Below are 15,089 nucleotides of genomic sequence, written 5' to 3'. Positions count from 1 at the left end.
CCAACTGAGTGCCTGAGTTTAAGAGAAAAAAAAAAAATCCAGTTTTGAACCACCTTAATCTTTGAACTTCAAATTATTTTGACCATTTTATATTAGAGTTGTGAATAACCTTGTCCCAGCACATCCATTTTAAAGGGATTTTTATTTAAGTATTCTGTTCTCATGTAGTGTGTCCTTACATAAAATGACAATTGATTTTCTCACAATAGCCTGGTGAGTAAACCTATTGTTATGGTATTGCTTTGCACACATAGCAGGCAATTATGGAATACCATGATGCATGGCTGAAATTTTATAATTTTCATACAATGTAGAATATTTAATGCAACATTCATGTCTTTGTAAATCTATATTCCAATTCTGCGTCCACTCAGTGTAATGAACAATTATGAATAAATAGAATAATGAATACTTGTTGAATATTCTACATCAAATATTTGGTTCACCATTCACCAGCAAAATCCTTGGTAACTGGATCACGTACCTTTTGATATTGGTAGTACATGCCATAGACTTTGTGTTGCGATCATTTCGATCGTGGTGCAGAACTCGAACGGTGATCCAGTTGACATAGTGATAATTGGATTACATGTAACACTTCGCTGGTGAATTGAGGGGCTCATTAACTCTGCATTGATCAGAAGTTCTGCATGGTTTAACAGTGGCGGCGCTAGGAATTTTTTTGGGGGGGGGGCAAAGTGAATGGGGGTGGGGAAAATCAACCAATTTTGTGCAAAATTGCCACAAAAAGTGGAAATTTCCGTAATTTGGGGTTTTTACTGGGGGAATCATGCCGGGGGAAATAGTTTACTGACTGGGGCAATTTCTCCCCATGCCTCCTGGGGTGCTGGCACTGTGGTTTAATAGTGATCACTTCATATGGCAATGGCAAAATATCGACTCACCAGGTTCTGGTACTGGTTTAGAACAAAGGATTATGGGAAGACAAGAATTTTTGTGTGCATTCACCTTATTCATTCAAGTGTCTCTGTATGACAGGTACACCCAAAACTTGCTATATACCAAACAAACTGCTAAGTCAGTGTGCAGTGTTGCCAAACTTGCAATTTGTGACCCAATTGGGTGACTTTTGACAATTTTCCCAGCAACTTTGCACCATTTCTTGCCCCTTAGAAACCAATGGTTAAGAAACAATTTGGCCACTTTTTAACATTGCATCACATTATTTTTAGCAGTTCCTGTCCTGTAGAAATAAATAGTTCGGAGGAAAAATTGGGTGCCTTTTTGGTGATGGCAAATATTTGGGCAACTTTTGGCAACCCCCTGTGTGATGAGAAACTGAAAGCAGTGTTGCCAAACTTGGTGTTTGGTAGCCCAATTGGGTGAGTTAGTGAGATTTTTTCTGTATAACTTTTGAACAATTTGTCTCATTGAAACAAATTTTTAGAACAAAATAAGGCGATCGACTCCTTGACATTGGCGCCTGTGATTTTTAGTTTCATGTCCTGTATAAATCAGTGGTTAAGAGAAAATTTGGGTGACTTTTTAACAATTTGACCATGATTTGGGTTCAAATATCTGGCAACCCATACTGAAAGCAGCATGAGAGATACATGAAGTCATGCAGTTTCTACTTCTGTATTTCAGTGTGTAAGTCAAGTAGTACTCGGTTTTATGTTTTGAAAGTTGACAGGACCCTACATAATAGTAGTACCATTGATGGTAGTTTATGGCATCAAGCAGTTGTGTACATGTATTTTCCTCTAAATTGGTGAGTATAATATAATAATAATTGTTGTGTAGTAGTATTTATTTAATACTAATACTTAGTAGTAATAGGGGTTCTGTGACAAATGACCATACAGTAGTACAGGGATGTGCCCGCAAATATGGATCACCTTTTTTTGCCATTTGGTGTAATGAATTAAAAGGAGTATTTTGTGATCCTATCATCCTCTTTTTATGCCATTTTTCATTAGGTATCCAAAAAAGCTTGTTCCCAAAATTTCAGTTGATTCCAATTTTGGGTTTGCAAGTTATGCATGATTATGTATTACACGTACTGCTCCATAGGACATGTTGTAATTTTGTTCTGGTACACCAGAACTTAATTCAGATTTGACAATATTTTTGCTAAACAAATTAATCTGCAAGAACTTTTTTGACATAAACATGTAGCCAAAGGTGGTCAGCGGTATAAAAATCTCAACTTGTTGAGACTAGTTGGGGGGGGGGGTAAGATTGTGAGATCATGAAATGCCCTTTTAATACCATTTCTTGCCTAAGCTAATTTAGGTATATTAAGAAAAATTAGGGAAAATAGTAATGTACAAATTAATTTGTTTTAAATTTTGCCAAAAGTTTTGATTTTTGGTTGATGTTTCAACTTCCAAATTCTCAGCAGCACATTGATCCTTACTCAAACCAAATGAGAGTACCCCCCCCCCCATGTATCCGAACATCCCAAACTCTAAAAAAGCTTTAAAGTATTTAAAAAAATTAGTAAGTTGTATTTATAAATTTGCCAAAATTGCAAGCTTTGACCTAGCAAGTACATGTAATTCAAAATTCCACGCCGATGACAAATGCATTGGTCTGGTGTTTTATGATCCATGGGGGTAGTGTACCATGAATGATAAATTCATTGTTGAAACTATTTGCACAAGAAACTGTGTATAATTGTGCAACAAACACATCGTTTTGTGTATGCATACTCAGTAGGACTGTTCTCGGTAGGTATATACTAGTAATATATAGTTTGTATGTGGGTAAGACCCCCAGCTAGGGGACCATTGTATATGAAAACCTTTTGACACTTTTGTATGAAAATTCTATTGATTATTGAACTTTTTCCCGGGACTTTTTCTGAATTGATTTGGCTATACCAAAGTTATTTGTTTTTATTCCCATGTTATGTTAATTTACATGAATCAAATCCATGGGTTCCTACAGGGCCGACGACACACATTCTATGGGTGTAATGTTAATTTACATCCAGTTTTTGTCAGTAAAAGTAAAAATATATGGCCACCTTTTTTAATTTTGATAAAATCAGCCGTTTTTAGCAATATTCGCAAAAAAAATCTCATGTTTTCTTCAGATTTGTTAGATTTTGGTATAGGTAATTTTATAGTCTGCAAGAAAAAAAAGAAGAAAAAAACAAAAACAAAAAATGCCTGACCGATCCTACTTTTCGTCACCTTTGGCACTTTGGTTTCTTGTAATCACATTTAATATTATTGGAAGATGATTAATATTATTATTATTATTATCATTATCATTATCATTATCATTATCATTATCATTATCATTATCATTATCATTATCATTATCATTATTAGTGTTAGTGTTATTATTATTATTATTATTATTATTATTATTATTATTATTATTATTATTATTATTATTATTATTATTATTATTATTATTATTATTATTATTATTGTTATTGTTATTAATATTATTATTAATTTATTATGATTTAATTATTATTAGTACCATATAATAATTGTAATTTTTATTATATTATTATTGTTGATTGGTTAAATTTGTCACTTTTACAGATTTTTGAACCCAAAGGCTGAACTGAACAGCAAAACCAGATGACCATGGCATTATGGGTAATAGGGTTGTGTCTTGTTGTCATGGCAACACCAATCATTAATGTAAGTACCATATACTTTGATCAGCTCGCAATCGGCGGGAATTGTTAGGCTTTTACCAATACGCCGAAAAGTAGACCTACGTTTAGTGTGATATAGTTGACCTGACTGGTCTATCTTGAGCATGTTAATTAAAGTAGACAAAGTATAGGGCTTGAATTAATAATTTGTGATACTTCTGGCGAGATGTCACAAGACAATTTTCAAATAAAATATATTGATATTAATCCATGATGTTATAAGGCCCGCCCGATTACGAGCTGATCAAAGTATTGCAAATGTTAGATTCTGTCTTCCTGTCACTGTGATATGATCATGATACAATCACATATACATAGGCTTAGGAACCGGGGGGCTTGGGAGGGGGGTTCAGCCCCTCAATAATGTTGGTGCGGGCTGGAAATCCTTTCAGCCCCCCACCCCCTAATCCTAGGTGAAGTTAAAAAATTGTGATAAAATAGTGGAAAAATGGGTGTTTGTGACCTATATTTTGCACAATTTTCAGACACCAAGGGGTGGGTAGTGGGAAACGCCTCCTCGGACACACCCCAAGGGTGGCCCACCAAAAATTTTCCAATTTTCAGGCCCCGCCATGTTGAAAATCTTCCTAAGCGCGATGACATGTATAACACAAGTAGCTTGTGCCAGAGAAGCAAAGGGTTTGTTTTTCAAAAGGGCGGTCAGTGGGGAGCAAGAGAAATCTTTAGAGGCACAGTACAAGAAATTTGCTTCTTCTATTTTTGCTAAAAAAAAGTGGGATTGTTGATCACATTAGGCTAATGGGCTATTCCACTTGAAATTCACACTACCCCAGTGGAAGATTTTATAAATATCTAACACAGAGGGGTATATTTTTCAAATGTAATTGGTCAGGGTTAATCATTTTGAAACCCATACACCCCCTGTATTATGGCTTTACCTTATATCTTCCACAACTGGAGTGAGTAGGCGTATTTCAAGTGGAAGTCACCCAATTGTTTATTATATTCAAAACTCATACACCCTCTGTAAATGCCCGGTGTAAATGGAAGACTTTAGCTAAATTTTTCACAGGGGTAGTGCGGATTTTAAATGGAATAGCCCAATGGAAATGAAACATTAGTTTCCAATTGACCGCCCACATCAAATGTATGAACCAAAAGAATAACATGCACTTTTCTTTAAAAAACAAAATTTGAATATAATTGTTCTTGTGCTGATTAGCACTAGGTTAACACAGGTAGTGTATCTAGGCTTTTGAAGTATTTAGTATACCCTTGTCAATTGTTTTATTAATTCGCAGAGGAACTGATGTTTTTAATCAAAATTATGATAATATTAATATAAAGACTTGGTAAAACAATTCCACATTTTGCATTGGACTATAATTTTTTACTAATCCCCTCAATTTCTATTTTATATATATATAGGCCAAGTTGATAACGCCAGAAGCAGTGGTGGCACTTTTTTTTTGAGGGGGCATAGTGAATTTCATGGACTAAGCCAACCAATTTTGAGCAAAATTGCAGCAAAAAGTGGAAATTTGAGTAATTTTGGGTTTTACTGGTGGAAAGAGTTCTGACTGGGGGGTGGCATTACTTCCATGCCACCCCCCCCCCCCCGGCACCGCAATTGGTCAGAAGGGCCCGTTATGTTTCCACTCCCCAACATAATGTATGTGCCAGTCCTTCCTCATGTAGCTACTTGGGTGTAGTACAATAGCTGCCAGGTGTCATATATTCACTAACCCCCTCAATTTCTATTCTATAGGCCGAGTTGATAACACCAGACGGATGCGGCATTACTAAGGGATGTTTTCACTACCCAGAAAAATGTGCCAGTCCTTCCTCATGTAGCTACTTCTTGTCCTGGACAGTGGAGGCAGACGGGAGCAATATATTTGAGATGACTGGGAATGTTGGGACTTATGTTGCTGTTGGCTTCTCAAGATCAGGAGCTATGGTAGGTACAATCTATGTATTAGGTTTGTTGCCACCCGGGGGAGGGGGATAGGTACTCAACTTTGGTTTGGGTAGGAGGGTGTGCCGCTGAGAATTTGAAAGGTTACCCTTTACCAATTTTTCAAAAACAATTGGACCTATCAATATACCATAATTTCTTGTCCAATTTTTGGGTCATTTCAAAAATGTTGGCTACAGTGAGGCAAAATTTGGCTATTTTCTGAAAAAATTGAGAACATTTTGAAAAAAGGACCCATCCATAAACTAAAACTGGCCTAGAAAAGGGGACATTGATATACCGAAAGGCTGAAAATACGTACTACCCATGTTTGCGGCCCCATATGGTCATTTGTATAGAGTACCCCCTCCCCCAGGTTGTCACAGTTATTAGAATTTTTAATTTGAAGATTGTCCATTATATTCTCCATAAGATATTATACTTAACAATGCTATACAATTGTGTATGCGTACTCTGATTTCCATAAAATTCAGATTTTAAATGTTCAGTCTATTTTTGGAAATCAGGGCCAAAACAGAGTGTTTTTGTTACAATAAAACCCACAAAGACTAGACTAATTTCAGGTTATGCATTCAAGTTTTTTTGTTTCGTATCACATTTTGTAGAGGGACAGTGATGTGTATGCCTGCACCAAGAATCTAGAAGTCGTCAGGTCACGTAATTTACTCGAAGGAAACGACAATGAACCCAGACCTCTGGTAAGTGGTGATTACGATATTCTAAAACAATAATATGTGATGCGATCAAGCAAAATCAGTCGGAAATATTAAATTTTAGTTTCTTATAGGATAGCAAAAGCATTTACAAAGCTGCATTTTGTACAAAACCCCAGTGAAATTGAACAACCTGTTCCAAAAGTAATGAGCAATTGAAGAGTTTCCAAAACAACATGAAACAAAAGGAAATATTACATTTGTTTGGCTATATCTCAAAATCAATATTTCCGAGTTCCGACTGATTTTGCTTGATTGCATCACATATATGCATAGTATGTATTCAGCTTGTATGCCTTCATTCTTCGGATCAAGCTGGGGCATGTTCCCAGTCATGCACGGTTCCTATTGACTTTGGCAAAATGAGCAACTTTCCAGCCACTTTTGACAATTCAGTCCAACCCTCCCCAACCCCACCCCACCCCACCCACTTTTTGAAGATGGATTGACATGACTGCAAACAGCACCGGGATAGATTTGGACATGGACAGTTAGAGGTTTAACTCGCTATCATTTTTTTTTGGAATTGCTTGGCATGAGATACTGTTGAACAGAGGCGTACTGGGACAGAATTATTATTTGCCAACTGCAATGTTAATTTTGACCCATGATTGTTTGAGCCATGCATGGTGCTCAAGAATCTAAAAAGTGGAGGGGGGTAGCGACAACAAATTATTTTTACGATGCATGCGATTTGACTCATTTGACAGCTTTATGCTTGAGATTTGATTTGATCTGATTTTATTTTATTCGGTATCTCCATATTGCACATACAATGATACATCAATACAAGGTAAATAGATATAAAATGCATTAAGATAAATAACATATAATACACATAAAAACAATGCAAGGAGATATCACAGGATAGCCCTTTAAGCCCAAAGGCTTATTTCCGAAGGGGTCCTTTATACATAGAAGGGCAAAAAGGCATAAATTAAAACAAAAACATACAAATATATATATATATACAAGTGAATATAAAAAAAATATGGAACGCTTCACGATTTTGCGTGTCATCCTTGCGCAGGGGCCATGCTAATCTTCTCTGATTATACTATACCTTGGCGTGAGACCGTGACCCAATGCATGAGACTCACTCCCAATGCGTGAGAGTTGACAGCCCTGGACTGTTTTCTAAACTGACTTGCAAGCACGGGTGACAATTAAAAGTTTTGAAGTAATGAGGACCTTTTATTTTACTTCCAGAAAGGTGTATCAGATGTTGATGTATCCGTAATAGATGGGAGAATTGAGTGCAGATTTAAGCGTCAGATGTTGCTTACTGATGATAAGGACCTTACTTATTATGATCTAAGTGAAGGCAATAGTTATACTATCATTATGGCAAAATCTGGAATCAATCTGGAAGATGATGGTAAGTGTTGCTGTTGTTCTTGTTCTTGTTCTTGTTGTTGTCAAGGAGCATATCCAGAAGTGAACTTAAACTCTTAGGTCCGTATGCACTAAAGAGTTACACTGGGTCTAATGTTAGACCTGGTTTAAGTGGAATTTAGTTCCATCAGGAATAGTTCTTTACTCTTATTTCCTTCCTAGAGTAGCTAGCAAATTCTAAAGATTTAAATGCAAAGTTCAAAAAATTCCACTTAGACCAGGTCTAACTTTAAACCCGGTCTAACTCTTTTATAGTTTTTACAACTTTTTCCGCAAATTTTGGGGGAATTTCCAAGCAAAATCGTCAGGGCTATTTTTTGAAAAACAAATTGAGAACATTTTGAATACATTTTAGACTTGTTTAAAACTGCTTTTTTTTTCAAAAAATTTGGAACACTGCTAATTTGTCATTGTTAATTTTGTCATTTGTTAAGCAAAATATGTTAAAATGTTAATGAATTTTTATTGCTTTGGATAAGGAGATCAGCAACTTAAAAGATGTGAGAATGTTTAAGAATTTAGCAAATTTAGATAGGAAAAGTGATCATTTCAAGTCAAATTTAGTAGGCCTATCCCAGCCACACATCCCCACCCAGTGCATTATGCCCTCATATTTCAAGAATATAGAACACCATGTTGATATATTTCATCCTTTTTCAAACAGGAAACATAAAATTTCATTATAGTGGCCGTGTACAAGGACCAAGAATGTCATTTACAAGAGTTGACCAAACAGAGGTAAGAGAATAATATCATGATCAGTGAGAACTTTTTGAACTAAAATATTTGGTCATGAAGTTTTAACTCAAACAAGGCCGAGTTAAAAGACCAGGTGCATGCCCAAGGTCTGCAAAGAAAGAAAATGGAAAACAATACAAATTTTAAAAAAAATACTGGTAAAAGAACACACAAATCAGGGTTAATAGGCCTGGCTAGAACAAGGTCAATCATTTTTTGGTCTTGCAGATTTTTACTTAATAATCAGGCTATTCCACTTGAAATTCACACTACCCCTGTGGAAGATTTTGGAAATATCTTCCATTTCTCAAATATAACTGGTCAGGGTGAATCATTTTGAAACCCATACTCCCCCTGTATTAAGACTTTTTACCTATATATATATATCTATCTTCCACAGTTGCAGTGAGTATTTCAAATGGGAAGTTACCCAATTGACTATTCTATTCAAAACTCAAAACTCCTTCTATGGAAGACTTTAGCTAAATCTTCCACAGGGGTAGTGTGGATTTTAAATGGAATAGCTCATTGCTGCATCCCCTCTGATTTTGGTTCCTCTTTGCAAAGTTTCTATTCTAAGATCTTTGTCAATTCAGCTCTATAATATGTCACAGGAATGGAATATAGAGGACACGCCACAAGATTTCTATTTGGTGGTGTGAGATAATAATAATAATAATAAATATTTTACGTGTTTTGCATGTTTCCCCATGTTTATATTAGGTGCTACCACCAGCAGCAAGAAGTTTCAAGTCACCTATGGGTTGTGGTGGTCCCAGTGACCCCTGTGAGTTTGAAGTGACATGGAAAAAGAACCCAGATGGTAGCCTGAGATTTGATATGTCGGGAAATGCTGAATCCTATGTAGCCCTGGGATTCTCAAAATCTGGCGCAATGGTAAGATTAATGTAAACATCCCAAAATCCAACTGCCACAAAAGACTGTTTCTCTCATACTCTTCAGACATATAGGGAATGCTCTTCCAGAACAGGTTTTAAACCTGTGGCTTGTACTACATACACCTTGCACTCTCCCTCAAGCATCAATCACTTTTTGCTGAAAAATATTTGTCACAAATGGCAAACCAAGGCCCCATTTTAGTTCCGGGATAACCCATTTAATGTCAGTACCCAGCAAACACAAACATGTTTTTGAAATGTTTGAAGCATGTTTTGGTTTTGGTTAACATGTTTTGATAACATTTATATTATATATTATTTTAAAGGAGTATTTTGTGATCCTAGCATCCTCTTTTTATGACATTTTTCAGTACATATCAACAAAAAAAGCTTATTCCCAAAATTTTAGTTGATTCCGATTTTGCGTTTACGAGTTATGCATGATTATGTGTATTACACTGTTATGTAGACAATGCGTTGTAATTTCATTCTGGTATACCAGAACGAAATTCAAATTTCACGATATATCTTTGCTAAACAAATTAATATGCAAGATATATTTTGTATATAAACATTATGTAGCCAGATGTTTCCAGTAAAATAAAAATCTCAACATTTTTTGAGACAAGTGGGGAGATGAGGCTGTGGATCACGAAATGCCCTTTTAAGGTTGTAAAAACATTTTTAATATGTTTTATATGAAACATCACTGCATCAACATTGTAAAGAGGATGTCAAAATGTTATTGCAAGTGGCGAACGTTTCTGCAAAATATTATTTTAGAATGATGTAAATTGTTTCCTTAAGGGATCTGGAATGAGCGTTTTGAGCGTTTCAACAGTATTTTTTATGGGACATGAGAGCACCTCAGACGTATCGAATTGCATTCTGAATACGAAGCATGTCTTTCTAAAATCAAATAATTTTCATTTATTGAAAATCATGATATAATAAAAATTTATGACAAATTATAAAAATTTGATATTTTTCAAATTTTTGATATATAACAGTCCTCGAAGTAAATTTTATAAATCTAATGATATATTCTAAAAGTGTATGTAGCAGGGAGGAAAAGCCGACGGTCAATTGAAAATTTTGACCTTTCATATTCAAGATATGGATTTTTTATCCCCCAAAAGACCTAATTTTTTTTGGTGTTTTGGGAAAAAAAAATCCATATCTTCAATACGAAAGGTCAAAATTTTCAATTGATCGTCGGCTTTTTATCCCACCTACATACACTTTAAGTATAAATCATCAGATTTATAAAGTTTACTTCGAGTACTGTTAAATATCAAAAATATCAATTTTTAATGATTTGCCATAAAATGTGTATTACATTGCAATTTCAAAAATCAAAATTATTTGATATCAGAAGGCCATTCTTCGTATTCAGAATGCAATTCGATATGTCTGATGTGCTCTAATGTCCCACAATAAATACTGTCCAAACGTTCATACCCCAGCCCTTAATGTAATTAAAAATGGTTTATACCCTTTACATAACCCAACATTTAAACATTTTCCGTAAAGCATTTGAATTTTCTACATTAACATAACATTCATGACATAGTCAGCATCCTTCCTGAAGTCAGAAAAGTAAAATAAAATTTTGATATTTTCTCAAAAACTGTTAAAAACTGCATGAATCTGTTATCTGAAACTGTATACTTTTTTATACTTCTCATCATTACATTTAGAGATACAATAAAATAAAACAATATCTAAATTACAACTCGAGGATGGTATACGCACTATAGTTATAATGGGCTATTTAAAATTCACACTACTCCTGTGGAAGATTTTGGAAATATCTTCCACACGTGGAGTATGTTTTTCAAATGTAAGATCAGGGTTAATCATTTTGAAACCCATACGCCCTCTGTATAATAGATTTACCTATAATGCAACAACTGGAATGAGTAGTAGTTCAAATGGAAGTTCATTTTACATAGGGGTAGTGTGGATTTTAAATGGGATAGCCCAATGACTATCCTTACATTAGTGTCTGGTGCAGCCAGTTTGGTTGCGCTCCCTCCCCACAAACAGTCTGCAATTACCACGTTTCTGATTAGCTAAGAGAGTGACAATGCAAAGTCTATGAGAACCTGATCAGAAGCAATGCATTTTGGAACTTGATTGCCAGTGGGTTGAACTCCTGGATGAATAATCAGATATGTGAGCAGCATGTGCTGGATGACATCATGGGAAAAGTGCTAGCCAATCAGTGCTGGCTGCTGTGGAGATCGACTAATCCTTACATAACCCTCTCTTCATGGGTGTCAACAGAAGATGACAAGATCTATTCCAAATTTTCTTTAAATATTCAACTACTAGTATTTCAGAATTGTACATTTTTATGACCATAATTCAGAGATGCACACTTCCAGATTAATCGGGACCGGTCCCTGGACCAAGAACTAAATGCTAGGATCATTCATGGTTGACCTACAAAACATATTGTTTGTGTTTTTAATATGCAAAGTGATAATTTGTGTTCATGTCATACTCTACCAACAATTTCAAAATGGATACAAATTCAATACATTTTAAAATCATTAATAGAGTATGGCATGAACACAAATTATCACTATGCATATTAAAAAAAAAACATTTTTCCCCTTTTTGTAGGTCAACCTTTCCTGCAGTGCAAAATGTGCAGAAACCCTCTGGCTTGCACATTAAGCCCCCGCATGTGGGCTCCCTCCCACATACCCGAAGAGGGGGGTCAAAAATTTGATGAATCATCGTTTTTATATTGTGCATAATATATCTACCAAAAAACGTTGACAACGTAAAGAAATCAGCAAGTTTAAAAAACCCACCTCGGCTCACTTTTTTGAAACTTGGTCCCATTTGTAAAAGGTACTGATTTAAACTTTATCATATTTATATAAATTTAAAACATTTTCAGCCATGTAAGCTATGTTATTTGGCAAAAAAAAAAAACTTTGAAGAATGTCTCTCATGTACAAAAGTGTGCGAAATTGAACATTTAAAACCACTTTTTTAGGATGAAGGAAGCATTTTTTCAAAAAAATCTAAAACGGGTTTGTCAAAAAGGGCAGGCAGTGGATGCCAAGCACAAATGGTTAATTATTGCTTTATTTTTCTGCTTCACATATATCAACATCCACCATATTGGTCTTGTAATAAAGCCAAAAAAAAACATTTTTAAGAGTGTCTCTTGTGCATAAAAGTATAGGAAACTCGAAACTTTAAAGCATGTTTTCTGGAAGAAGGAAGCACTTTGTATTAAAAGTGTAGAACAAGCCTGGAGCTTTGAAATGTTCTTTTTACCCTCTGAAATGGCCTTTCCTGTGGTGATAAACATGCAGAAACCATCTGGCTTCAGGGGGCTAGCTTTGCCCCCTCGACACCCACCGGGCTTTGCCCCTGGACCCCACCGGAGCTACGCTTCGCGGAAGTTCAGGATTTTTTTGGGTCAGCCTGTGACATCTCTGATATTTGGAAGCAGCTTGAAAAATGCATTGAAATGAGTACAAACAAGCCTAGTATTGGTTTAGTGGTTCTTGCAATAGCTCTTAATATATTGAGAAAATATCTAAAAACTTGGCCTTTTTTATATTGGATAAGCCTGTGCCCAGCACTAAAAGTATTACAAGTCAAATTTTGTTTTTGTTTTTCTTGAAGGCTGATAGTGATGTGTATGCCTGTACTAGCAACAATGTAGTTGTCAGATCACGGAACACAATGAGAAATGACAATGATAAGAATCAGCCATTGGTAAGTTGACAACTCAGTTGTTTGCACGATCATCTCAAAGCCAGGTTCAGCCCTCAAAGTGTGTGCGTATGCCTTACATACGCACGTTATATCACTGCATACACTTTGTAAAAGCATTCTGGGGCTTTGCTAGAAAAATGCAAAAAACGAGTATGCGTTAAATAGCTAGAACCTCATTTTGGCATCAAGATGACAGGTCTAAAATCCAGGAATTTCGGGGCACACCAACATCGCCTGGCTAATAATTACTTGGTACAGCAGAGATACTAAAATCAATACCCGGGATCGATACATGTGAATGTGTTATGCACTATTTGATATTCAGACTATAAATCTTTGGATACCGGGATAGAAAATGATGAATATCTCCCGTAATTTTTTTATTCTAAAGAAGCCATATTTATTTCCTTGCACTTGAATATATGACGTGTCATGTCAAAAGGAGACACTTTTGGGCAGGTTATCAATTTTGAGGTCTTTACATATCTTAAATATAGAGATATTTTGCTCCACAACGCTGTTTTCCCCAATGAAATTGGACATTCCTAAGCGAAGATATTGAGTTCGTAAGTTATGGTATTATAAAATTGAAAATTGAGATATCGGCCTTTAAAAATATTATTGACAATGTTGAGAGTAGGAATGATCTTGAAAAATGTCTCAAAAAATACAAGATGCCAGTTATATTCCGGTTTGAAACTATCAGACAACATTAATAACATCACAACTTCACAACAAACCTAAATTGTGAAAAAATCACCCCTAGGCAGATTTTTGGCTATTTCTCCATTTACGATCCTGCCCAAAAGTGTCTCCTTTTGGCATGACACGTCACATATATGTGTTGAACGGATATGATAGTCGTTAGCTTGCGTCTTGAGAAAGAACCGTGCATCTTGTATTCAAAAACTGATTTTATATGTGCCAAACTATAGCGTAGCATAGGCTAGCTGCACTCACTCGTGGAGGCAGTCTAAAAGCAGATGACCTCTTTATGGCGTATACATGCTCACTCACACACGAGACAGGTCAGTTACTAGGCTATTGTCAGTAGCCTTAGTCGGATATCCCTCGGCTCATTATATGCTTCTCAAAACTATTAAACAAGTCGAAACAAAATGGCCAGCCATGCGTGGCTGTGGATTCAACCTACCATTTGGCAATTTCTTCCATGAAGATATAGGGGCGATGACACTGTGCAGGGGGCACTGGCCTGAGGAGGCACCCTGGACTCCTAGCCCTTGCGACTCCGCTCGCTGCACAGGCTTTGTCACTGGCTCTTTAGTTTTCAGGTTTTTTTGGCAATTGGTGAGTGGTATCTCTGAACTTTAACCTTAGTCCAGTGAATATACCTTAGACTTATATATACACTATTGTTTATTGCAGAAAGGAGTAAGTGACGAATCTGTGTCTACAGTAAATGGAGGCATAGAATGCAGTTTTACACGACAAGTATCACTCGATGATGGCGATAATACTTTCTTTAACCTTGGTCCAGGGAATAGCTACACTATTATTATGTCGAAATCTAACACTTTTCTTTGGGGTGACGGTAAGTATTTATTTTATTTCATTGGTTTCTTTTTTATTTGTCAATTATTTTGTTACCATCTCCCTTATATATAAAAATAAATGAGGGTCTGAAAATTAGGGATTCAATCATGTTTCACCGTTGTTCATCACCGATTAACAACGATGCGTCCACATCGTCTGCACAGACGCGCCGGAACTTACTCAACGCCGGGCACTCTCTCCATAGGGCTACATGTAAAGACCAGTTATAGACAAGGAACTTACTGTTAATCGGTGATGATCAACGGTGAAACATGATTGAATCCCCGATTATTTCCCCGATTATTTCATGAGGGATGTCAGTTAATCATTGACAGTCAGCCTTACAAAAATAAAACTGAATAAAACGGCAATCTTCCAAAATACTGAATTCAACTTGTAAGCGTGATGCGCGCACAGATTCCAGACATGACAAATTTTACGTGCTCACGCGTAACGCGGAT

At 35.9% G+C, this 15,089-nt stretch overlaps 1 protein-coding gene and 1 non-coding gene across 3 annotated transcripts in view; one reads left to right on the top strand and one right to left on the bottom strand.

Moving 5' to 3' along the window:
• The first annotated feature begins 1,562 nt into the window (after positions 1–1,562).
• Positions 1,563–15,089, top strand: part of LOC140146172 (putative ferric-chelate reductase 1) — a 40,320-nt gene continuing 26,793 nt past the window's right edge. For both annotated transcript variants that reach the window (XR_011858197.1, XM_072167939.1), the window contains exons 1-9: positions 1,563–1,732; positions 3,525–3,626; positions 5,373–5,564; positions 6,188–6,280; positions 7,505–7,673; positions 8,355–8,428; positions 9,152–9,325; positions 12,982–13,074; positions 14,461–14,626. Coding sequence is in view for 1 of the 2 variants with exons in the window: in XM_072167939.1 (XP_072024040.1) it covers positions 3,564–3,626; positions 5,373–5,564; positions 6,188–6,280; positions 7,505–7,673; positions 8,355–8,428; positions 9,152–9,325; positions 12,982–13,074; positions 14,461–14,626 (1,024 nt within the window). In the remaining variant the exon portion in view is untranslated. The remainder of the gene's footprint in view (positions 1,733–3,524; positions 3,627–5,372; positions 5,565–6,187; positions 6,281–7,504; positions 7,674–8,354; positions 8,429–9,151; positions 9,326–12,981; positions 13,075–14,460; positions 14,627–15,089) is intronic.
• On the bottom strand, positions 7,281–7,388 carry LOC140146901 (U6 spliceosomal RNA). Its single transcript, XR_011858342.1, has one exon. It is a non-coding gene; the product is annotated as a U6 spliceosomal RNA (small nuclear RNA).

Source organism: Amphiura filiformis, chromosome 2, assembly GCF_039555335.1.
Source record: "Amphiura filiformis chromosome 2, Afil_fr2py, whole genome shotgun sequence".
Classification (NCBI taxonomy): domain Eukaryota; kingdom Metazoa; phylum Echinodermata; class Ophiuroidea; order Amphilepidida; family Amphiuridae; genus Amphiura; species Amphiura filiformis.
Note: the sequence above shows the minus strand (reverse complement) of the source record. Positions and strands in the feature narration are given on the sequence as shown.